This window comes from Artibeus jamaicensis, unplaced genomic scaffold, assembly GCF_021234435.1.
Source record: "Artibeus jamaicensis isolate MK-2021 breed Jamaican fruit bat unplaced genomic scaffold, CSHL_Jam_final scaffold_286, whole genome shotgun sequence".
Taxonomy (NCBI): Eukaryota; Metazoa; Chordata; class Mammalia; order Chiroptera; family Phyllostomidae; genus Artibeus; species Artibeus jamaicensis.
The window spans coordinates 8,367,659-8,392,000 of NW_026522034.1; the positions used below are offsets into that span (position 1 = coordinate 8,367,659).

At 40.0% G+C, this 24,342-nt stretch overlaps 1 protein-coding gene and 1 non-coding gene across 2 annotated transcripts; one reads left to right on the top strand and one right to left on the bottom strand.

Annotated features, from left to right (window-relative positions):
- Window positions 1-4,082: 4,082 nt before the first annotated feature.
- LOC119036792 (U2 spliceosomal RNA) lies at window positions 4,083-4,274 on the bottom strand. Its single transcript, XR_005080062.1, has one exon. It is a non-coding gene; the product is annotated as a U2 spliceosomal RNA (small nuclear RNA).
- Window positions 4,275-11,634: 7,360 nt separating this feature from the next.
- RPS29 (ribosomal protein S29) lies at window positions 11,635-13,413 on the top strand. Its single transcript, XM_037128710.2, has 3 exons — window positions 11,635-11,746; window positions 11,981-12,080; window positions 13,311-13,413. Exons 1-3 carry the CDS (start codon window positions 11,685-11,687, stop codon window positions 13,317-13,319), a joined length of 171 nt encoding a protein of 56 aa, XP_036984605.1. The 5' UTR covers window positions 11,635-11,684; the 3' UTR covers window positions 13,320-13,413.
- The last annotated feature ends 10,929 nt before the right edge of the window (window positions 13,414-24,342 follow it).

Genomic DNA, 24,342 nt, shown 5'->3' on the forward strand with positions numbered 1-24,342 from the left:
GTTTTGAGCCTGTTGACACTCTTTGATCATGTTTTATAGGTTGTGTCTCCACTATGATTTCCTAATTAATACCCACCCTTCCATTCTAAGTACTGTCACATCAGTTTAGAGCTGCATTGCTTACCTTAAGTACTATTCTTCTATTTACCAGGTCTTCTTATTTCAGTGCATTTATTCATTTGATATTTATGGTGTTCTTGCTATGTGCTAGCACCTATGATAGATGTTTAGGTGTCAAAGATGAGTTGACAGTGCTTAGGAGAGACAAGTAAACCAAAAATTTTACAAAAATGGATGAATGTTAGATGTCTAAAGCATTTGTCTAAAGTAGCCAAATGATGAAAATAATTTGTTTGTTAAACCTAGGCCTTTGAAAACCACAGAGAGCAAAATTTTCAAGCAGGGGATAAAATTCAGACCTGTTTATGAAAGGTTACAGCGATCAGTAAAGAGATTAATCTGGAGGCGGAGGAACCCCAAGGGCAGTTATCCGGTAGCTAGTGCAGTAATCCACCATGTACACTGCTGCCTAAATAAATTTTTAAAGAGGTCTGCTCTGATAGAACCCTAAACTTTTGGAGCTGAAAGGTAGTTTATAGATATTCTAATCCAATTCTCTCAATTTACACAAGGGGAATAGAGGCTGAAAAGAGTAAAGGGATTTGCTCATAACTGTATAGTGTTAGAACAAATCATGCTAGAACCCACATCTCATGTGCTGTACTTAATCCTTCCTAAAAGCTTTCAGGGATTTCCACTCTTTGCAATTTAATTAAATGCAGATGCCCAAAGATTTGTCTCATATTCCTTGAGAATCCAGGTCCTATTATGTAGCTGGACAAACCAGGGCAGCCTTTGTGGTTTTCAGTTCCTGCTTAGCACCTATTTCTTAGTATTCCCTGGAGCTCACCTCTGCATTGTAAAATAGGTGATATTTCATCTAGCACTTTTGGATGTTCATGGCAAGAAAAAGCTTATATTACCCCAATATTGCTCTATGATTACTTATGTAACGCCTGTCTTCATCTTTATACTGCAAGCTTCCTGGGAACAGATTCTGAGTAACTAGTGTAGTTACTCAGAGGTCTAGTGTAGTGTTCATATTTACTAGGTACTTTATGGATATTTGTAGAAAGAATGAGTAATATGAATATATGCTATTCATTTATTTAACAAGTATTTGTGAGAGTCTGCTATGTGCTAGAATAGAGCAAGCTTACAGATGAGTGCATATTCAATTAATAGCGCTTGTTTTGGAGTAAGTAGCTAGCCATTTAGAAAGGAGGAAAGTTTGATTTCTTCCCTACTCCTGCGGACAGTGAAGTAAATCTGAGATGGATTCAAGACTTAAAATGAAAATGTAAAAGTACTATAGGAAACAGAAATTTTGAAGAATCTTGACACACACCTAAAACCTGGGGTGCTGTATTCATATATAAAATTTAAATGTTTTACATGAAAGAATATACTGGAAGTAAATTAGAGAAAGAAGAATCCGCCATGGCTGAGTAGCTCAGTTGGTTAGAGGATCATCTCGATACACCAAGGTTGTGGGTTCAATCTCCAGTCAAGGCACATATCAATAGTGTCCTTTATTTAAAAAATAAAAAAGAATGAAAAGAAATAAGAATCTGTGATTGTATTTGTTACTGAACTCAAGGGGTTCGCCACTTGGGGTGCTCTATGCAAGAGTGAGACATGGTTGTCATTAGGTAGTTTTATTTATTCGCAGCAAGTAAAGGAGACAAGGTAGTTTCATTTACTTGCAGTGAGAAAAAACACTTTCACATCTAACGCTCTGTCTCCTGGAAGGGAGGCTTAGCCATTGCTTATACATACTATTTAGTTAATTACACATTATTTAAAAATAGTTTATTTATTTTTAGGGAGAAGGAAAAGGAGGGAGAAAGAGGGGAACATCACAGTGTGGTTGTTTGTCACACACCCCCTACTAGGGACTTGGCCTGCAACCCAGGCATGTGCCCTGAGTGGTTATCAAACTGGCAACCTTTTGGTTCACAATCTCATGCTCAATCCACTGAGCCACACCAGCCAAGGCTAATTACATATTGACTTCTTTGCAGTTGGCTACACTTACCAGGTTGAGTTCCTGTCAATCTCATCCTCTTTACAGCTGAGTCTGCAAAATCCTGTGCTACATTATAAAATAGCAAGAAGAGCATTTACTAAGAACCCCCCAGACCTTGAGACCCTTGTCCTATCTAACATGATAAATAAAACAACTGTGTAACCAATGTAAATGTCAAAGAGCTCATTTTCTTGCATGTAAGCATTTATAAATATATAATCTAAAGATTAGCAACACATTAAGAAAGTGGGCTGAAGACTTAAAGGAGAAATCACAGATAAAGAAACATGGCTGGATTATAAACATAGCGTAGACTGAAAAGGGTCCACATACTAAACCTGACAAGTTCAGGGGAAACCAGCATGGTTTCCTGAGTTTGCAGGCCCTACAAACTCAGCGTCTGAAAGTAACCACATAGGACAATCTGAACACAAACATTCCTAAGTGAATGTGGGTCATGGTGGGTAGTCACGTCCTAGGCCTGTAGCTTCCTTGACAAAGGTCAATCTTTACCTTTAGGACACCATAGAAACCCTTATCGTTATCTTGTTGCCCAAATACCATCTCTTTATGCCGTGTTAATTGTTAACTGTCCTGTACTCATCAATGTAAAAGAAGTACTTATTAATCTCTCCGTTTTACTTTTTATCCAGTCCCAGAGATTTCCCCCTTTGCTTTGTCCTGCCCCATTAATCTATCATCAGTGGATTTCATGTAACCCCCTTGAATCTTCTCCTTCAATTCTAATGTATAATATTAGTTGCAAAACTGCTATTCTCTGAAGCATTTTCTCAACCCACTGAGAGTTTGCTTGTCAGCATTTGTCAGTTTGGTTCAAATAAACTCATAAAAATTTCCTACAGGTTTGGACATTACTTTTTTTAAAAGACTTTTATTTATTTTTAGAGAGGGTAGAAAGGAGGGAGAAAGAGAGGAGAGAAACATCAATGTGTGGTTGCCTTTTGTGTGCCCTGCACTGGGACCTGGTCTGCAACCCAGGCATGTGCCCTGACTGGGAATCGAACTGGCTACCCTTTGGTTTGCAGACTGGCACTCAATCCACTGATCCACATCAGCCAGGGCAGTTTGGACATTTCTTATGTTGACAATGGGAAAACATGATCTTCCTCATCAAAATTCAAACTAAAAGAACAGTTACTATTTTTAGGCTATCAGAAGGACAAATGTAAAAAAGTTTGCTAATTTACACTGTTGAGTGATTGTGGGAAAACATACTTTCTATGGGAGTGAATTTGAATTGTTACAATTTCTATAGAGGGCAAAATAGTAATATCTATAAAATTAAAAAACTCATTATTAGGCAAAGCAGTTGCATTTTTAGAATTTTATTTTATAGACATTTTATTATTTTGATATACTATATAAATATAGATCTAATGTAAGTATGCATAAAAATAGCACACCCAAGGATGTTTCGATTCATCTGTATTCTCTGATTTTACTATATATTTCTCCATAGATTTTATACTCTTCTAAAATGTTTTATATATAATATATTATAAATATTTATATAAAATATTATATTGTATATATAATTTATATATAATATAAATCTTATATTTTATGTGTGAATATTATATATTTATATATAATATATATTTTAAAAGATTTTATTTATTTATTTTTAGAGAGAGGGGAAGAGAAGGAGGGAAACATTGGCCGGCAACCCAGACATGAGCCTCAATCGGGAATCAAACCCTCAACCCCTTGGTTTGCAGGCCAGTGCTCAGTCCACTGAGCCAAACCAGCCAGGGCTGATCTCTATATTTTTTAACATATTGCATATGACATGTACCTGTTTATGTAAATGAAGAGAAATGTAAAAATATATAATTATGTACACATATGTGTGTAAGTGCATAAAGAAAGACAGATATTTTTCAAGCCCCCTCCCATGAAAACTAACATGTTATTCTGGATAAGAAGACTGAAGAAAGCAGCTGTTTGGAGATTTACTTTTTTCCTTTTTTTTCTTTTGTGCACCATTCCCGGAGGTAGTGCAATACCAGATCATTTTGCAGAGTGGCTGGAGTAAGCTTCTATTCCATCTCCCTGCTCCAAAAACCCATTTAATATATTGTTTTTGGATAAAGGGATGTATCAGATATTAAACTGATAAGAACAGATACTACACTTGATCTTAGCCAAAAGGCTGAGGAGTGATGGAGACTTACTTCTAAAAATATATTTTTGCGAATCACCTCTCCAGCTTTTGGCTAAGACTGAGTGTAAAAATATATTTTTTGTGGGGGGGTGGGCTGGGATGGGAGTAAAAGACAGAAAACTGTACTTGAACAATAATTAAATAAAAAACATAGTGACATTAAAAATATATAGTATAAATAACCTGCCGTATAACATCAAAAAATGCCCACAAACTATTATTTTTAAAGAGTCTTCTAGCTCACTTTTTAATTAAGACTATTACTTCTATATGGAATGAACATAATTTTGGTACAATTCAATCATTAATTCACCCATGTTTTTTCATTCAGACTTTTATATGGAAGTCACTGTCCTATTTTATTTCTGTTATTAACAGTTTCTCTCTCTCTCTGATTTAATTTATTGCTTACATCTGAGCCACACTTTGTACTGGATTTCAAGGAACTGCTAAATCACTAATTACTTTTTTTAACTTCTCATATATGCACTAAGGAAAGGACTTAAAATTTACACACGAAGGCAAGAGGTTACAAATGTGCTATCCTTCAGAGGAGTAGTGTCATTTTAATAACTTTAACCTTAAACAATAAAAAAGTGGATTTGAAACCTATATATATATGGGACTTCCAGCCAAGATAGGTAGACACACTGTGCCTCCTCACACTCCTTAGCCAGAGAAGGACAACAATTTAAAAACAAAAAAACAAGCAGAACTGCCAAAAAATCAAACTGTATGTAAGTCTGACAACCAAGGAGTTAAAGAAGAAACATTTATCCAGACTGGTAAAAGGGGTGGAGATGGGCAGCTGGGGTGCAGAGGACTCCTAGCAAGGCGGTGGCTTGTGGACTGGGTGGTCCCACATTCAAGTGCAGATAAATTGGGAGGAACACCTGGTGAGTGAGACAGACCACGCAACCCAGGATTCCAGTGTGGGGAAATAAAGCCTCAAAATCTCTGATTGAAAACTACCTGTGAGGGTTGGGGGGGGGGCAGGAGAAACTTCCAGCCCCACTGGACAGTTTGTTGGAGAGACCCACAGGGTCTTAGAATGTACAAAAACCCACCCACCTGGGGATCAGCACCAGAAGGCACAATTTGATTGTGGTTAGTGGGGAAGTGACTGAAAGCTGGCAGAGAGCTTAACAGGCAGCATTGTATCCTCTTGGACCTCTCACCCACACACACCATCAGCAATGTGGATTGCCATGCCCTGGTGAACACCTAAGGCTCCACCCCTCACTACATAGCAGGCATGTCAAGACCAAAAAAGAAACCACCCCAAAATCAATTGAAGGTCCAGAAAAAAATACAACTAAGTGACAAAGAGATAGTCAACCTATCAATGCACAGTTCGAGACACTGGTGATCAGGAAGCTCAGAATTGGTTGAATATGGTCGCAAATTAGATGAAAAGCTTAAGGCTATGGAAAATAAAGTAAAAGAAAATGTTCAGGGAGCCAACAGTGATGGGAAGGAAATGAGGACTTAAATCAATGGTTTGGAGCAGAAACAAGAAAGAAAGATTCGACCAGAACAGAATGAAGAAACAATAATTAAAAAAAAAAAAAAAAAGAGAGGCTTAGGAACCTTCAGGATATCTTTAAATGTTCCAACATCTGAATTATAGAGGTACCAGAAGAGGAAGAGCCGGAAATGGAAAACTTATTTGAAAAACTAATGTAGGAGAATGTCCCCCATCTGGCAAAGGAAATAGACTTCCAGGAAGCTCAGAGAGTCCCAAAGAAGCTTGACCTAAGGAGGAACACATCAAGGCACATCATAATTACATTAGCCAAGATTAAAATGAAGGAGAGAATCCTAGCAGCAGCAAGAGATAAGGAGACAGTCACCTACAAAGGAGTTCCCATCAGACTGTCAGCTGATTTCTCAAAAGGGACCTTGCAGGCAAGAAGGGGCTGGAATGAAGTATTCCAGGTCATGAAAGGCAAGGACCTACATCCAAGAATGCTGTATCCAGCAAAGCTTTAATTTACAATGGAAGGGCAGATAAAGTGCTTCCCAGATAAGGTCAAATTAAAGGATTTCATCATCACCAAGCCCTTATTATATGAAATGTTAAAGGGACTTATCTAGGAAAAAGAAGATAAAACTATGAACAGTAAAATGACAGCAAACTCACAGTTATTAACAACCACACCTAAAACAAAAGCAAACTAAGAGGACAGCTAGATCAGGAGCGGAAACATAGAAATGGAGATCACATGGAGGGTTAGCAACAGGGGAGTGGGAGGGAGAGAGATGGGGAAAAGGTACAGGGAATAAGTAGCATAAATGGTATGTAGAAAATAGACAGGGGGAGGCTAAGAATAGTATAGGAAATGTAGAAACCAAAGAATGTGTATATAAGACCCATGGACATGAACTAAAGGGGGGAAATGCGGGCGGCAGGGGGTTTTCAGGATGGAGTGAATAAAGGAGGGAACTGGGACAACTATAATAGCATAATCAATAAAATATATTAAAAAATAAATTACAACTAGTATACATTAAAAAATTTTGTATGTATGTATGTATTTATGTATGTTTTACTTTAGAGCATATAGTTAATTAAAATATCAATGTTTGCTGAAATGTATAGATATACAGAATATTAAACATTGCACTTAAAAAAATGTTTGATTAAATCATTAATTCTACTCAGCTGGAAAATCTGACTGATGAAGCTGAAATGCTCATATTATTATAATAGCCAAACATGCAAAATATATATTTTAGACCTTGTTTATGGCAAAACAGATTTTTAAAAACATTTTATTTATTTATTTTTAGAGAGAAGGGAAGGAAAGGAGAAAGAGAGGGAGAGAAACATCAATGTGTGGTTGCATCTCACATGACCCCCACTGGGGATATGGCCTGCAACCCAGGCATGTGCTCTGACTGGGAATTGAACTGGCGACCCTTTGGTTCCCAGCCATGCTCAATCCACTGAGCTACATCAGCCGGGGCTATGGCAAAATAGATTTATAAAAATATATTTTATTGATTATGCTATTACAGTTGTCCCAATTTATCCCCCTTTGCCCCTCTCCAGAGTACCATATTCCCTCCAGCAATTCCCATCCCCCTACCATTAGTTCATGTCCATGGGTCATGCATATAAGTTCTTTGGCTTCTCCATTTTTATACTGTTCCTCACACCCCCTTGTCTATTTTCTACCTATCAATTTATGCTTCTTAATCTCTGTACCTTTCCCCCCCTTCTCCCCCTTCCCCCTCCCAGCTGATAACCCTCTAATGATCTCCATGTTTATTATTCTGTTCTTGTTCTGGATGTTTGCTTAGTTTGTTCTCTCAGATTCAGTTGTTGATAGCTGTGAATTTGTTGCTATTTTAATGTTCATAGTTTTGTTCTTCTTTTTCTTAAATTAAGTCCCTTATAACATTTCATATAACAGTGGCATGGTGATGATGAACTCCTTTAGCTTTACCTTGTCTGGGAAACACTTTATCTGCCCTTACATTCTAAATCATAGCTTTGCTGGATAGAGTAATCTAAGTTGTAGGTCCTAGTTTTTCATCACTTTGAGTACTTCTTGCCAGTCCCTTCTTACCTGAAGTTTCTTTTGAGAAATCAGCTGACAGCTTTATGGGAACTCCTTTGTAGGTAACTGTCTCTTTTCTCTTGCTGCTTGTAAGATTCTCTCTTTATCTTTAACCTTCATCATTTTAATTATGATGTGTTGGTGTGGTTCTCTTTGGGTTCAACTTGTTTGGGACTCTGTGCTTCCTGGACTTGTATGTCTATTTCCTTCACCAAATGAAGGAAGTTTTCTTTCATTATTTTTCAGATAAGTTTTTAGTTTCTTGCCCTTTCTCTTCTCCTTCTGGCACCTGTATGATTTGGATGTTGGTACATTTGGAGATGCCCCAGAGGCTCCTTAGTCTATCTTTGGTCTTTTGAATTCTTTTTTCTTCTTGCTGTTCTGATTGAATGCTTTTTCTTCCTTCTTTTCTAAATCCTTTTTTGAATCTCAGCTTCATCCCCTTCACTGTCAATCCCCTGTAGGTTTTTCTTTATTTCACTTAATGTAACCTTCATTTCTGCCTGGGTCTTTTTCATGCTGTTGCCATACTCAATGAGTTCTTTGAGCATCCTGATAACTGGTTTTCAGAGGCAGAAGTTATGGGGACTTATCTCCCTGGAGCTGGAACCCTGGGCTTTGTGGTCTGGGGCTGGGATCCCTTGCTCCTGAGGTATTCCTCCTGATTTTATTCACCACATGTGAATGGGGGACTGCCCATGGTGCCATCTCTCCATACCACTCCACGCCTCTGTGCCTCTCAGCCCATATCCACATCTCTGCCCCTTCTACCCATCTGGATGAGTGTGGCTTCTTTAAACCCGTGGTTGTCAGACTTCTATACAGCTCAGTTTATGATGGTGTTGGTGACATTTGTTTCTCGGTCTTGTTTTAATTTTTCTGTAGTGTTTACCTGTGCCCCAATCTTGACTGGAAGTTTGCAAATAGATTTTAATAGTTTAGAAAAAATATGATTCTATTCCTAAAGGTTCTGAAATTGAAGCTAATTCAAGAAAGATGCAGTCTCTTGAACTATGATATCTTACATATAGAATCCCAAATGTTTGTGAAAAGAATCTGAGGATGAAAATGAGAGTTATTTTGCAGCATAACTTTCGAGACCAGAAAAAACTTTAAAAGCTACTTGAATATTAAGATAGGTGAACAGATTGTTCAAGTGTAACTAATTGCTTCCTGTTCATCCTTTTTTTTTCTTTTAAATGAGTTCACATCTATGGTCCCAAACGATCACATGTGAGTGTTGAAAATATTAATGGAATTGATTTCAGAACCATTGTAATTTTTTATTGAGGCCAACTAGGTAAGGCCTAAGAGGGTATATAGGTGGGCAAATGTTAGACTAGGTTTTGAGAGGCACATTGATTTTGTTAACTATACATCAGTGACTGATAAATTCCAAGAAAACGATAGAAGCTTCACACTGGACCCTCCACAGTCAGGCTTTAAAATAAAACACCTTTTAAATTTTATCTATCACTAGGTTTTTGTTGTTGTTGTTTATTCTCCACTTGAGTTATACAAAGTTTTTCATTTTTCCCAAGTCTTTTCTGTTACTGGATGAGGTCTGGGCCTGGACCTAGTCTGCCTTGGGTCCACTGGTACTGCCTGAGTTCTTCTTGACTTTGCGTAGGAAATATTTCACAACACTATTCCAAGTGATTCTGAGAGTATGTTTATTAAAGCTGGGGACAGTGAAACAATAGGAGAGCATAAGGTAGAAGAAGCAATAGGAGAGAGCAATTCAGTGAAAAATGGGGCCTTGGAGACAGGTTCAGGGGGTAAGCATGGGAGAGGCTGCTGCTTTCTGCTGCTCCCCCAGTTGCAAGTCTCATGGGGTCCTTTAGAATTTAGGAAAAACAGACACAAGGTGGAGGTGTGCTCTACTGAGAGAACACTGTGGATCCTGTCTTGAGGCTTTTTATCTTCCTGTGGCCAGCCAGAATCCTAAGGGAGGTATCTGGTGAGGGCCTTGAGAGAATATTCATTAGCTTTTCAGGTGTATCCTTTAATATGTTGATTCATCAAAATGTGTGTTTAGAGGGATCAGGGTATTTTTCTGGTTAGTTATATTTTTAGAGAACACTATTGAAAAGACACTGGGACTGAGGCCAGTCTGCCTCAGGACAATCCGGAATATGTAAACCATTTGCTCCTAGATGTCCTTGGTTAGGGAGGATAAAACTTTGTGATTCATTAGCTGACTGCAAATTGCTCAAATTGTTTGCCTTGTTTAATTATTGTCTCAGTTTTCGTTATTCTATTTGTCAAGGAATTTCTCTAGCTTCTTACTATCCTGCTTCATTCTCTAACTCCATTCTTTGGCTCACACTTCATCTCAGCAGGTATTTCTTTCAAGTGCTGCCTGTAGAAGTCTCACTCTCCAAGGTTTACCTTGGAGGCCCATTAAATGCACCAAGCTAGGGTTAACTTCTCTTTTCTTTGCTCCTGTTGTGCTCCATGAGCACATGCATTAGTGAATACAGAATGTTCGGCTTACTTAGCTGTTACTGAGTCACAAAAGTTGAAAATGGAAGTAAGGACTTTGAGACACTCCTGTTTCCGTCACATTTGAAAGCTTTAATTAAGAGCAGGCATCAAGTCACATCAACTCATATCAGGTTTTTAAATCTCTGTCTTGCTTCCTTCTTTATTGTGTTACGTGCCCAATTTAATGATTGGGAAAGGCATCCCACCAGAGTCCTAAAGAAATAAAACCTTTAAGTGTTGTATTTCAGTTCTAGATTATTACACAACATGGTACATTTTATAGATCTACCTTTTATAGATATAGTTAAAGCTTTGACTTCGGAGCCATATACAGCTTTGTTTATCTAGACACATTACAAGTGATCGTGTGGATATAGACATTTTTTAGCAGATTATCAGACGGCATTTGTTTTTCACTAGTTTTGTCACCAAATCATCTGGTCAAAGCCAATATATTGCACGTTAACTTGTTTCTCAGTTTAAACTCAATCCGCTTTATTTAAATACCAAACAAGCTAAGCTTCGCATCAGTTTTCTGGCATAGTTTAGGTGTATTTCTAGGAGGAGTACGTCAATTAGGTAAAATAACTTGTTTTGAAAACATACTGTTTAACAAAATGGAAACTCCTACCGTTCAGTCCTAGTCATTACAGCTGATTTAAGTTATTTTGTTAATTCGTCCCAGTAGGTGTCAGTGTCGAGTTAAGGCAAAGTCTTCCTTCTTGTAAATATAATTTTAATTGAAAAGATATTAAAGGTTCGGGCAACGCACAGGAAGTAATATCATTTGATTCTTGAGGATTAAAGATTTGTTCGTTCAGGGTTCAAAAGAGACAGGGTCTCGCTGTGTTGCCCAGGCTGGAGTGCAGTGGCTATTCACAGGCGCGATCCCACTACTGATCAGCACGGGAGTTTTGACCTGCTCCGTTTCCGACCTGGGCCGGTTCACCCCTCCTTAGGCAACCTGGTGGCCCCCCGCTCCCGGGAGGTCACCATATTGATGCCGAACTTAGTGCGGACACCCGATCGGCATAGCGCACTACAGCCCAGAACTCCTGGGCTCAAGCGATCCTCCTGCCTCAGCCTCCCGAGTAGCTGGGACTACAGGCGCGCGCCACCACGCCCGGCGCTGAAGCGAGGGCGCGAGATTGCATTAGAGGCTTAGCTCTCGTGACGTCATTAGCCGTGCCGGCCCTGAACGCAACCCAAGATCAGTATTCACCTCCCTAAACGTCTAGCCCCATTGCGCACGCGTCGTTTGTTAGCACTGCATTGTGGGTAGACTGTCTCCAAAATTTCAAGAACGCATGCGTGCGCCAACTCTTTCCTTTTGCCTCGTTGCAGCAGAGAGAGCAACATGGGTCATCAACAGCTATATTGGAGCCATCCGCGAAAATTCGGCCAGGGTTCTCGTTCTTGGTGAGAAATAGAATGTGGTTTTAAGGAAGCGTTTCTCCGGGGTGGGACGTTGCTTGAAATCTATTGTAGAGGAACTCGCAGGCGGCGTTTAGGGGGAGACCGACTCAGAGCCCGGAGTGCCGCCATTACAGATCTCTAATGGGTCCGTGAAGGCCACGGTGCGGACGGTGGCCCCCAGAGTGTGGAATCCTTTCATCTCTGCGATCTGTCGTAATGCCATCTCTTTTCTTGCAGCCGCGTCTGCTCAAACCGGCACGGCCTGATCCGGAAGTACGGCCTTAATATGTGCCGCCAGTGTTTCCGTCAGTACGCGAAGGATATAGGCTTCATTAAGGTGCGTATTCGGAGACGCCGTGGTCTTCTGTTCTGTGGGCGGCGAAAGTGGGGGTCGCTCTTTAGTGTGAGCAGTCGACTAGCACCGTTTTCCCGTTTTGGGTAGCGGGTGACACTTGAGAGTTTTGGCAGTCGGGCCAATAGAAAAGGGAGGGTGACGGTTCCAACCCCTTTTTCCCCAGCTCTTTGTCAGTTTAAGGTGCCACGTATTATGATGGATGAAATTCACTTTTCATAACCACTACAATGGAATTGTAGGTATCTTTAATCGTGCCTAGACATAGTATATGTGTGTGTTGACCACTGCCCTGAAATTCTGGCTAGTGTTATACACTGGAGTGAGCTTGAGGTTTGGGGCCGGATAGACTTCGTGAAGATTCAGGCAAAGGTCAGTTCACTTAAAGCTCAGTTTCTACCTGTGGAAGAGGAATGATAGGGTATTACAAAAAATTGTTTACGTATATGCGAAGCTTTCTTAATTCCTAGTAGTTACTAGGAGTTGGTTTTATTTTTTTAAATGCAAACTAATTCTTTATTGGCTCTTTGAGTTGTAATCGCTGGCTTGAGTTATAATCTGTTTAGAATATTGAGTAGAACCTATTCGTTAAAAATAGATGTCTTTGTGGTGATGTATTAATAGTAAATCGTTAATGTGAGAATTCTGTGGCAGAGACAAAGTATCTTATTTTAGGCTTTTATCCTTGGCCAAAAACTTAACAAGTATATTCTTGATATTAATATGGAAGTTCAAGTAACTCAGTGGGAGGTAGGGTATCACAAATGAGATAATGAACTCTGGCCCATTCCCTAGCTTTGTGCCTTCTCTCAGAGGCTAAGATGAACAGCTCTTGGTATAGTGCCTGGCACACATTGAGTACCAGTGCCTGGCACACATTGAGTACCAAAATACTGGCTGTGTAATTGCCATCTTGAGCTTTTTGTAAAGATAGTTCCACATAGTGGTGTTTCTCTAGTGGGAAATTTCTTTGAGGGAAGAAGTGGCAATACCAATACTAAAATTAAGCCAAAAGTATAATTGTTGAGAGTTGTGGAACAGCTTGTAGTAGTCATACAGTAAATATTTTTAACTACTTAGATCTTCATAGCTAGTTAGGGCAGGCTACATTTCCAATTTAAGGCTTATTCTCATCAATTTTTGTGAGTAAAATGTATACATATTTTTAAATGGGTATTTAAAGCATTTTAATTCATTTCTTTTTCTTTTTTTCAGTTGGACTAAGTGAACTTCTTTCAATGGGTCATTCAAGACAAGACATCTACCTTATTGCAGAATGGCTAGCTCTTTGTACATAAAATAAAATTAAAAAATTCAATTATGAGTGTTTCAATGTGAATGGAATAGTCACATAATAATAGAACTCTCCTTTTAAAAAAATTACTATTCTCAGTGGATTTATCTTTGACATTTGTGGCTTGTTTTCCCCTGGTTATAAAAGTATTCATCCTTCACTCAGGTAAATGCCAGTTTTGTTTTTATGCTTAAAGCCACATTTGGTATGTAAAATGCCTGTTGTATTAAGGAACATCCAGCATATAACCGGAGACAAATTGTCTCATGAGATGGGGCAGGGACAATAAAACTGTTGAAAAATGATTTGGAGAAACAAGCTATCACTAAAATCTGCTCTGTGCATTAGTCCAGAGGTGGCGGTCCTGGCTTTTGGGATAATTAACACAAGAAAGCTAAGTTTCTCAAATATTTGCAGAAGGGAGCAGTGATTAACTAGACAGATTTGTCAGATCTGTAATTCTTGAGAAAAGCAGTAACTTCTTAGCATATGGAGGCTGAAGGTGGAGGTTGTAGACAATTAAATTACAATCTAGAAAGCCATTTGCTGAGAGGGCACGCCTATATGTAGGTTAGGAATTTATAGGCAGAGGTCTGTCCTGCCTGGGAGAACTCTTGGAGCCTTCTAGGAACAGCAAAGTTGTAGAACAGTGAGAAGCTGAAAGTTGGGAACTGATTGAGCTTTATTCAGAGAACTCTAATTAGAGTGCTGTAAACTTTTTTAAAAAGGTTTACTAGATCTTTCGGGCAAAATAGATTTTTGTGGGACAAGGGAGGAAGCTGGGAAACAGCTATTGGAATAGTCTAGGCAAGTGATCTTGGACTAGGACAAAGGGGAGTAGTTGCCATGCTCATGACAATGACTTTTGCAGAGGGAGATGGGCAGGATTTGTTGGATTGGATGTGGGAGACAACGATGGCTCCACGGATTTTGGGGCCTGAGCATTCGGAAGGCTAAAATTGCTATTGAGCTGAAACTGAAAATTAGGTTTGAGGAAGAGTAGGCCATATTAGGTTCAAAAGTCTTGATCAGACGTCTGTGTGGAGCTCTCAACTAGGTCTTTATATAAACTCTGGAATCCATGGGAACTTGGGACTGAGAATAAAACTTTGATCATGCTCAGTAGAGTTAGTATCTGGTATTGGGATCTCATCCTGTGATGGGGAGATCTAAATTTTAGGGAGTAAACATGGAAAAGAGGATTGTTCTGGGTTACTCCAAGAACGGTTGGGATCCTGCAAAGTAGGCGAAAGGAGGACTGAGAAGGTAGCACACTAGAAGCCAAGCAGGAAGTGGTCAACTGTGAGTCTCATACAGTTTATCATTGCAATGTCATCTGAAAGGGGAAATGAGTGGGGGGAAAAACCCGCAAAATTTAAAAAACATTGCTAATTTTCCTCCTGGGTCCTTAGAAGGAGCTCATGAAAGTTAGGGATGCTGAAGCTTAAGGTTTTTGTTTTTGTTTTTTAATTTATTTTTAGAGAGGGGAAGGGAAGGAGAAAGGGTGAGAAACATCAATGTGTGGTTGCCTCTCGCCTGTCCCCTAGTGAGACCTGGCCCTCAACCCAGGCATGTGCCCTGACTGGAAATCAAACCAGCAACTCTGGTTTGAAGGCCCATACTCAATCCACTGAGCTATACTAGCCAGGGCTGGTATAGCTTATGTGAAAGGGCTGGTATAGCCCTGAAGCTTAAGTTTTAAGAGCTTCATAGTCAATCCACTGCTCCTTACCCTTTGTCCCAGGAATAGATGGTGGTAAGCAGTGATTGCTCCTGGGGAGTGTCTAGGGAAGAGCCAGCATTTAATTAGAGTAAGAAAGTGGAAGGAATATTGGGAGGAGAGGGTAAGGTTTCTGGTATTGGAATGGAACATCTTGCAGATGAGAGGTGAGAAGCTGGTTAGCTGGGCAAATGTAAAAGTTTGGTGAGTTACTCGAGGTTTACACATGTAGTGATTTAGGTAGTAGAGGTTGTGAGTTTTGATTTGGGCATGAGAGTCTTGGGTCACTTGTTCAGGCAGGCCTTGTGTAAATGCTGTAAGGAATTGTGCATTACCTGAGGGAACGTGGAAGGGCAAATTCCTTTACACGTCTTTGTGTATATGTGGTGGTGGTAGGTGGGGATGCTGGTGTGGAGAGGTAGTCTGGTTTTTCTGCTAGGGGTTGAGGAACTTGCTGATAAAGACTTGTAAAATTTACATAGCAGACATGTTAGTGCTTTGTGGGTATTAACTTTTTCAAGCTTCATAATATATTTCCGTAGATATCCTTATCAGGTACAAGAGGAAACAGGCTTAAGAGCTGTTTCCCCAAAGCCTCCCCAAGTTAGAAGGAAATCAACTGTACTGGAGCTTGAATCTGTCCGACATCTTAATACCCAGAACACATTGTTAGGTTAAAAGATTGTATCTCCTGTCTCTAAAGATCAACTAATATGAAGGCAGGAATCGTGACTTTTCCCCCATATTTATAACACAGCAGGAAGCCTTGTATATTAATAGTTGATTGTATATGAGAGGAACTCCAGCTGGCAGAATTCCTCCCGTCTGCAGATGAGAAATAAATCATTCCAGACACAATCTTACTGTTCTGGCAGGAAAGGGGGTGGTGATTCCCTCTAGTGGAGAATGCCCCAAGCCCTTCTCCCAAATGGCTTTTATTGGGAATGATATGTGTAGGTGTATACAGCATGCATGCATAGTTCATTAGTCAATGTCAAAAGGCTAGTCATTCAAAAACAGGTGTTACCTATAGATAACAATTGAAGGAACACAGAGATCTGTCATGGGTCAGGGTCTGTTAGGCATGCTGACATCAGAGGGTCTTTAAGATGTGTTTCATGAGATAAGGAGTCTACTCCTTATGCCCTGAGCTTAAACATCCTGTTTATATCACCAGGGCTCTACAAAGCAAAGCAGAGCAAGCTTGAAAGGATACGATATATTTATCAGGCCTGGTTCCCATGGGAACTTGAGGTGTTAAGAGTCGGGTCATATTTGCCCCCTGCGTTACCTGGTTTTCCAAGGGGACTTACTAGGCCCTTTCAGGGCTTGCTCTCGTGGGGCTATAGACTTGGAAACCACACAGAGTAGTCCCCAACAATCATATGGTTGATAATATTCTTAGGCTTGGGTCCCTTGAACTATTAAGTTAGGGCTGAATGGGACCTGTTAAAGGACCTGTCGTGGCCAAGATTTCATTCAGCTCATTAATTAATGAAACCGGTTTAGATGTTTCAATTTGTTTAAAGGAGAATTCAAAGGATCACACATAGGTGAATCAGGGATGTGGAAATGAATTTACAAGTATGTGTAAAACTGGCTTTGTCAATGGGGGAGGGAAGTCAATATCTACCACACAGAATTTGAGTGTCTAAGGACAAGAATTGTTTATACACAACTTTCACAGTTGTAAAACAGGTCAGAGGTTCAGAGTCCCTACCCACTCCGAGATTGTGCTAGATAGAGCTTTATTTTCGATGAAAGACACCTGGTAATCTTGGTTTATTTCTAAGTCTCTCCATTTTTCTGAACAGATTTTTAGGCTCTTACCTAAATTGGTTAAATTTCTGAGTGCAGGATGTGTGCTAGGCATCGTGACTGCTTTACTTGAATCGCTTTTTAAGTACAGCTCTGTAAGGTGCAACCCCCACTTTACCCATGAGGCACGTAAGGCACAAAGATATCTTCCCCAAGATGGCACAGCCAGTGAAATTCAAACAAGGTAGTGTGTGTGGAGGACCGCTAATACCACTAAACTATAAATATCCAACAGTGAGGGAAAGCTTTGGTAAATGTTGGTAGTGTACAAAATAGCTTTGAGAAATAATTTTCAAAAAATGTAAAATTGTGTATGTGCTACAATTTCACTGTTAATGCACAGAAACAAAAGGACATGTGCTAGTGAGTTAGCAGGGATTGCCTTGGGGTGGCAGAATTACTGATTTAACTTGAAGTGGTCAGATAGGATTTATTTAGGGGTATGATATGCAGTGGCTATAAAGGTAAGCCAGGTACCAATATTGCTGATCAGGCTTCTACTCTTCCCAAACAGCTCTTTTTAGATTGCTCTATTAACAAGTATGTTCTTGGTGTTGCTATGAGTTCCTTCCACTGATTTCCACCCATTGATATGAATTCTCTGTGGTCTTGTGCAAAACAAGTCTAATCGCTTTTCCACAAGAAAAATGGTTAAATATTTAGGCATAGGGCTCTTGTGTTCTCCATAATCTTATTTCAGGCTAACCATTTCTGATTATTTCAACTGTTCCTCATAGGATGTGATTTAGAGCCATCTTTAGTGACCTCTGAATTTATTCCAGTACACCTGGATTCTTAACAGTGCCTGACAGAATGTTCCACAGGGCAGGCATGCAGTAAAGATTTGTTGAATGAATAAATGAGCAGATTTGGCAATGATTTAATTTGGTTGGGTATCAAACCAGAGACTGGCCTTGTACAGCTACCTGCATGGCCAAAGCCCTTGAGAGTTTTAAAGCTGCCTGCTTTGCATGACTTCTGCCTAGGAGATTGTTCTTGTAGAAGACTACGTTTCATAGTTGGTGCCTTAGAGATTTGGGGTTTTGGGTGGGCAGAGCAAATCTCTTCCAGTGGTATGGTGAAGGGTGTAACAGTATTTCCTCAGTCTCCACAAGGATTGAAGAAAGGAAAAAGGAAGAGAAGGCTGAGATACTAGTTTTTTTCAAGGGTTACTCTAGAAAATTAAATGTTCAGCCCTGGCTGTTGTGGCTCAGTGGACTGAGTGCCAGCCTGTGAACCAAGGGGTCGTTAGTTTGATTTCTAGTCAGGGCACCTGCCTGGGTTGTGGGTGAGGTCCTCAGTGGGGGGCAAGTGAGAGACAACCACACATTGATGTTTCTGTCCCTCTTTTTCTCCCTTCCCCTTTGTGTAAAAATAAATAAAATCTTTTTAAATGTATTTTTTTAAGAAAAAGTAAAAGGTTCAGTTTGTTGATGTCACTGAGTATATTTGTGTGTAGGATCAAAGCTAGACAGGGCCAAAAATTAGACCCGATTATTATCTGCCCTGTCAGAACTTTAAGAGAACTGAGATAGGAAGTGACAACTTAATCTAGATGCAATCAACTTATGTTTGGTTAACTAGAAAATGAAGAAGTCAGGACTGGCTTTCTCTTTTTATTAAAAATCCTTTTGTTACATTCAGCCTATCATGTATGCCAATGGTCACCACTCCCTTGAGCTGATTTGAGATTGGACCTTCTGACGTAAAGAAAGAAATGCTGGATTCCCTCGAAGATGCACTGAAGGCTTATAGAACCACAACACCTTTCCCATCCCTTCATCACCACCTCCACACTCCATTGATCCTCTGAGCCCCTTTATCCCCAGACAGGATTTAACACCTGTCTGCTTACAAGGAGATCTCTGCCTTCCTGTAAAGTCCGAGAGCCACTGATTTTGGCGGAATGACTGCAATGTCTCTGGATGTGGCTGGTGTGGGTCTCAAGTGGACCCCATCCCAAGAATCCAAAGGACACATTTCAGGAAGCTGTGCTGGGGGTCACAATGACTAGCATTCCATCACTTTAGGATGTATATCATCTGGCTACTTTTTCAGACTCCTTTCCTCAGGCCCTCCATTTCTTCAAGGGTGACTCCTCCTGACTAGTGTTCTTGAGGTCCTTAGTTCACTTAGCCCAGAAGGCTGCCACTCAGCTGTTCTATTATAAAATCTCTGTTAATTCTGATAAAATGGTAACATAACAGCATTCACAAAGAGAAGAGTGAGTTTCCATTGACAGAGACTCACAAGAGTTGTTGAGGTCTGGAGGGAAGGGAAGAGAGTGAAGAAGTATCTGGAGAAGGGAGAAGAGAGGCCACTGTTAGGAAACAAACATGCCTTTATTCTGCTTGTGTATCGCGGTGGTTCTGGCACCAGAATTGCAGGGTCTCGCTGATCATTCTGAACACATTATAGGACCGGTCGATATGGATCCCAGGGCTGCCTCTGTAAATTCTTTTTTTTTTTAGTGTATTTTATTGATTGTGCTAATTGCACAATCCATAAAATTTTTCTCCCCTTTATCCCCCTCCTGCCTGCACCACCCACCCGACCCTTCCAACCTCCCCCAACTTAGTTCATGTTCTTGGGTTGTTCATATAAGTTCTTTGGCTTCTACATTTCCTATACTATTCTTAACCTCTCCCTGATTATTTTGTATCTACCACTCATGCTTCTTATTCCCTGTACCTTTCCCCCCATCCTTGCCCCCCACCAGTAATAACCCACCATGTTATCTTCATTTCTGTGATTCTGTTCCTTTCCTAGTTGTTTGCTTAGCTTTTATTTCTGTTTTTTAGATTCGGTTGTTGATAGCTATGAATTTGTGATTTTACTGTTCATAGGTTTGATCTTTTTCTTAGATAAGTCTCTTTAACATTTCATATAAGGGCTTGGGAATGATGAACTCCTCTAACTTGACCTTACCTGGGAAGCACTTTATCTGCCCTTTCATTCTAAATGAAAGCTTTGCTGGATAGAGCAATCTTGCATGAAAGTCCTTTTCTTTCCTGACTTGGAATACTTCTTTCCAGCCCCTTCTTGCCTGCAAGGTCTGTTTTGAGAAATCCGCTGATGGTCTTATGGGAACTCCTTTGTAGGTTACTGTCTCTTGCTGCTTTTAAGATTCCTTATCTTTAATCTTGGGTCACTTAATTATGATGTGTCTTGGTGTGTTTCTCGTTGGGTCCCATTTCTTTGGGACTCTCTGGGCTTCCTGGAAGTCTATTTTTTTCCCAGATTAGGGAAGTTTTCCTTCATTGTTTGTTCAAATATGTTTTCAACTTCTTGTTCTTCCTCTTCTTCTAGCACTCCCATGGATTGGATGCTGGAATGCTTATAGTTGTCCCAGAGGTTCTTAAGCCTCTCATTATTTTTGCATTCTTGTTTCTTCATTCTGTTCTGGTTGCTTGCTTATTCCTTTTGTTCCAAACCATTGATTTGAGTCCTGGTTTCCTTCTATTCATGCTTAGTTCCCTGTATATTTTTCTTTATTTCACTTTGGTCAGCCTTCATTTCATCCTTCATTTTGTGACCAAGCTCAATCAATTCTGTGAGCATTCTGATTAACAGTGTTTTGAACTCTGCATCAGATAGGTTGTCTATCTCCTCATTACTTAGTTCACTTTCTGGAGTTTTGATCAGTTCTTTCATTTGGGTCATGTTTCTTTGTCTCAATGTACCCGTTACATGATAAGGGGCAGGGCCTTATGTATTCACCAGGGTGGGGCAACTCTCTTTACTGCATTGTAGCACTGTCTGTGGGGGAGGGGTCAGAGAGGGAACAATGCCCCTTGCTCTGTTTTTGCCCCACTTTCCATCACTTCCCTCACTTCCCACTAGTGGTTTGTGCCCTTCCAAATGCTGATTCACAGGCTGGTGGGTTTGTGTATGTTTTAGGACACCGTGGGTGCCTCCAATGAATTATCTGGGGAGGCTGGGAGTTTCTCCTGCTGCAGCAACTCCTAGCTGAGTAGATTTTTTTAAAGCCAGGGGTTTTGAGTCTTTAGTTTCCCTGCACTGAAACCCTGGGTTTTGCAGTCTGTCTTTGTTCCCCTGTTGTTCCTCCTGGCTTATCTGTGTGTGAATGTGGGATCGCCCACATGGTCCGAAGCCTTGCCACACAGGTCCTCTCTGCCCTGGCTGCCCATGTCTGACCCTCCTACCTGTCTGGATCAATATTTCTTTAACTGCTTTGTTGTTGGACTTCCACGCAAATGATTTTCTGGCAGTTCTGGTTGTTCTTTGTTTTTAGATTTGTTGTTGTCTTTCTTTTGGATGTGTGAGGCAGCAAAGCACTTCTACCTATGCCTCCATATTGGCTGGAACTCCCCTGTAACTTCTTACTCTGTATAATCCAGGGTTCAGAATAGGATTACTGTAGGTGAGTTTATGATTTTAAGTGTTTTAGCAATGAAAGGAAAGGACAGCATTTTCTTTTTAAAAATCTACTGGAAAAAAGTTTAAATATATTTTACTATGCTATTACAGTCCCAATATTACCCCTTTGTCCCTCTCGCCTGGTACCCCATTCATTCCAGTAAATCCCGGCCCTCCACCCTTAGTTCATGTCCATAGGTTGTGCATATAAGTTCTTTGGCTTCTCCATTTCCTATACTGTTCCCCACACCCCCTTGTCTATTTTGTACCTATCAATTTATGCTTCTTAATCCCTGTATCTTTCCCCCTATTCTCCCCCATCCCCCTCCCAGCTGATAACCCTCCAAGTGATCTCCAGGTCTATTACTCTGTTCCTGTTCTGGTTGTTTGCTTAGTTTGTTTTTTTTTTGGATTCAGTTGTTGATAGCTGTGAATTTGTTGCCATTTTCATGTTCATAGTTTTGCTCTTTTTTTTCTTAAATAAGTTCCTTCAACATTTCATATAATAGTGGCATGGTGATGATGAACTCCTTTGGCTTTACCTTGGCTGGGAAGCACTTTATCTGCTCTCCTTATGGGCAGTCTTATGGGAATTCAGCTGACAGTTACCTCCTTTGTAGGTAACTGTCTCCTTATCTCTTGCTGCTTCTAAGATTCTCTCCTTCATTTTAATCTTGGCTAATGTAATGATGATATGCCTTGGTGTGTTCCTTCTTGGGTCCAACTTCTTTGGGACTCTCTGAGCTTCCTGAACTCCCTGGAAGTCTATTTCCTTTGCTGGACTGGGGAAGTTCTCCTTTATTATTTGTTCAAATAAGTTTTCAATTTGGTGCTCTTCCTCTTCTCCTTCTGGCATCCCCACAACATACATTTCCTGGTCACTTTCCCACAACTTAACCTCTTACCTCCCCCTACTCAAAGCTGAAAAATGCCTTTTCTTCTGTCTAGGTGAAGATGGAATATAATCCCCCCAGTTTTGGCCACTTCCTTGAGCCACATATTTTATTGTGAGTCCTTTGTGGATGTACACAATTAAATCTGCTGTTTTGTTAATACATCTTTCATCAGTTTGATTTGTAGCCTCCAGCCATTGAACTTGGGAGTGTACAGGAATTCTTTTTCTTTCTCCTACAATTCCAAGGGCTGTCTTTTTATTACCAACCAACTAAGCCACACTGGTCAGAGCAAGAACTCTGGTGTTAATTTGTTCTTTCAGCGCTCGTGAGAAAGGTTGCAACACTTCTGAGAATACCAACAATAGGCAGTAGTGTTTAGACCTTGGAGGAGACTTCAGGAATTGGGACAAGGGTGGGTTCTAAATATAATAAAATTTTTTTAAAAATATTTTATTTATTTACATCTAGAGTAAGGGAGGGAGAAAGAGAGGGAGAGAAACATCAGTGTGGGGTTGCCTCTCACGTATCTCCTACTGGGGGCCCGGCCTGCACCCAGGCATGTGCCCAACTGGGAATCGAACCTGACACCCTTTGGTTCACAGCCCAGCACTCAATCCACTGAGCCACACCAGTCAGGGCTTTTTTTCTTTTTTTGTATCTTTGATCATCATCTTCAGGCTCAATTCTTACCCTATTTATTATTATAAAGTATAGTTTTATGTAAAAGAAATGTAGAAAATGATAATAATAATGAAAAGGGGGCCACATACTAAATCACAAGCTCAGGGGAGGCCAGCATAGTGGGTCCTATACACCCAGAGACTGAAAGTAACCACATAAGATGGTCTGAGCATACAAATTCCTGCCAAAAGCCAGCCATAAAAATTTCTAGTGAAAAGTGGGTCATGGGGGGGGTGTAGCAGGCAGCTTCCTGACAAAGGTCAGTCTTCACCCTCACTGAGCCTGTCTCTGGTCTTTTCACATCCAGCATACTGTAGCTTCGCACTGGCAGAGTAATCTCTCTTTTCAGACTCCAAGGCATAACTGCTGGCCCCAGAGCAGAGAGCACAGAACCCTCACTGTTATCCTGTCCCCGCCCAATACCATTTCTATGTGCTGTAAATGCTAATTGTTAACTATGCTGCACCCACCAATGTAAAGAGGTATGTGTTTCTTCATTTTGCTTTTTATTCAATCCAAGAGATTTCCCAGCTTTGCTTTCTGCCACCTCCCTAGTCTATGGGTGACTGAAAAGTTTGTTTAGTTTTTCCTGAAAGGTGGTTCTAATAGCACTTCATTGTCTTCAACTTCATTTGAAACAATTTTGTTAGACAGCTGTCATATCAGCATGCATTAAAAAAACTTATCAAAATTTGTGAATTTTTGTATCACCATTTTAATACTGAAGATGGACAAAAATATGCAACATTTTCACTATATTATGTTTTATTATTTTAAAAAAGGTAAAAGTGCAACTGAAATGCAAAAAAAAAAAAAGACTTGTGCAATGTATGGAGAAGGTGCTGTGGCTGATTGAATGTATCAAAAAGTGGTTTTCGAAGTCTCATGCTGGAGATTTCTCGCTGAATGACGCTCTGCGGTCAGGTAGACCAGTTGAAGTTGACAGCAACCAAGTCAAGACATTAACTGAGAACAGACAATATTATACCATGTGGGAGATAGCTGGCATATTAAAATGACCAAAATCAATAAAGTTATTGGTGAAAATGAAAAATGTGTCTTTTATTTTATGGAAAAAACTAAGTGGACTTTTTGGTCAAACCAATATAACCAGTGGGTGTCATGTAACCCCCTTACAGCTTTGATTCTAATGTATAAAATAGGCTGCAAAACTGCTGTTCTCCGAAGCTTCCCAGCAACTGTCAATTTGGCTCAAATAAACTCATAAAAATTCTCTACAGGTTTGGATGGTTCTTATGTTGACAATAGTAATAATAATATTATTTGTTAAGGGTTTAGTACCCATCTGTCTCTGCCAACAACTTTTAAATCCTCCCAGAAGCTCTGTGAGGAAATAGCTTATTTTTCCATTTTCCACATAAGGAAATTTAAGACTCAGAGAAGTCAGGTCAATGTGTAGTAGTAGAGTTGGGATTTGAATTCAGGCTATCTTAATTC

What these genes read in the sequence shown, in the direction of transcription:
- RPS29 (XM_037128710.2), top strand. Translation starts at nt 11,685, where the DNA reads ATGGGTCATCAACAGCTATATTGGAGCCATCCGCGAAAATTCGGCCAG. An exon ending in GGCCAGGGTTCTCGTTCTTG is followed by an intron (nt 11,747 to 11,980) that starts GTGAGAAATAGA and finishes CTTTTCTTGCAG; the next exon opens with CCGCGTCTGCTCAAACCGGC.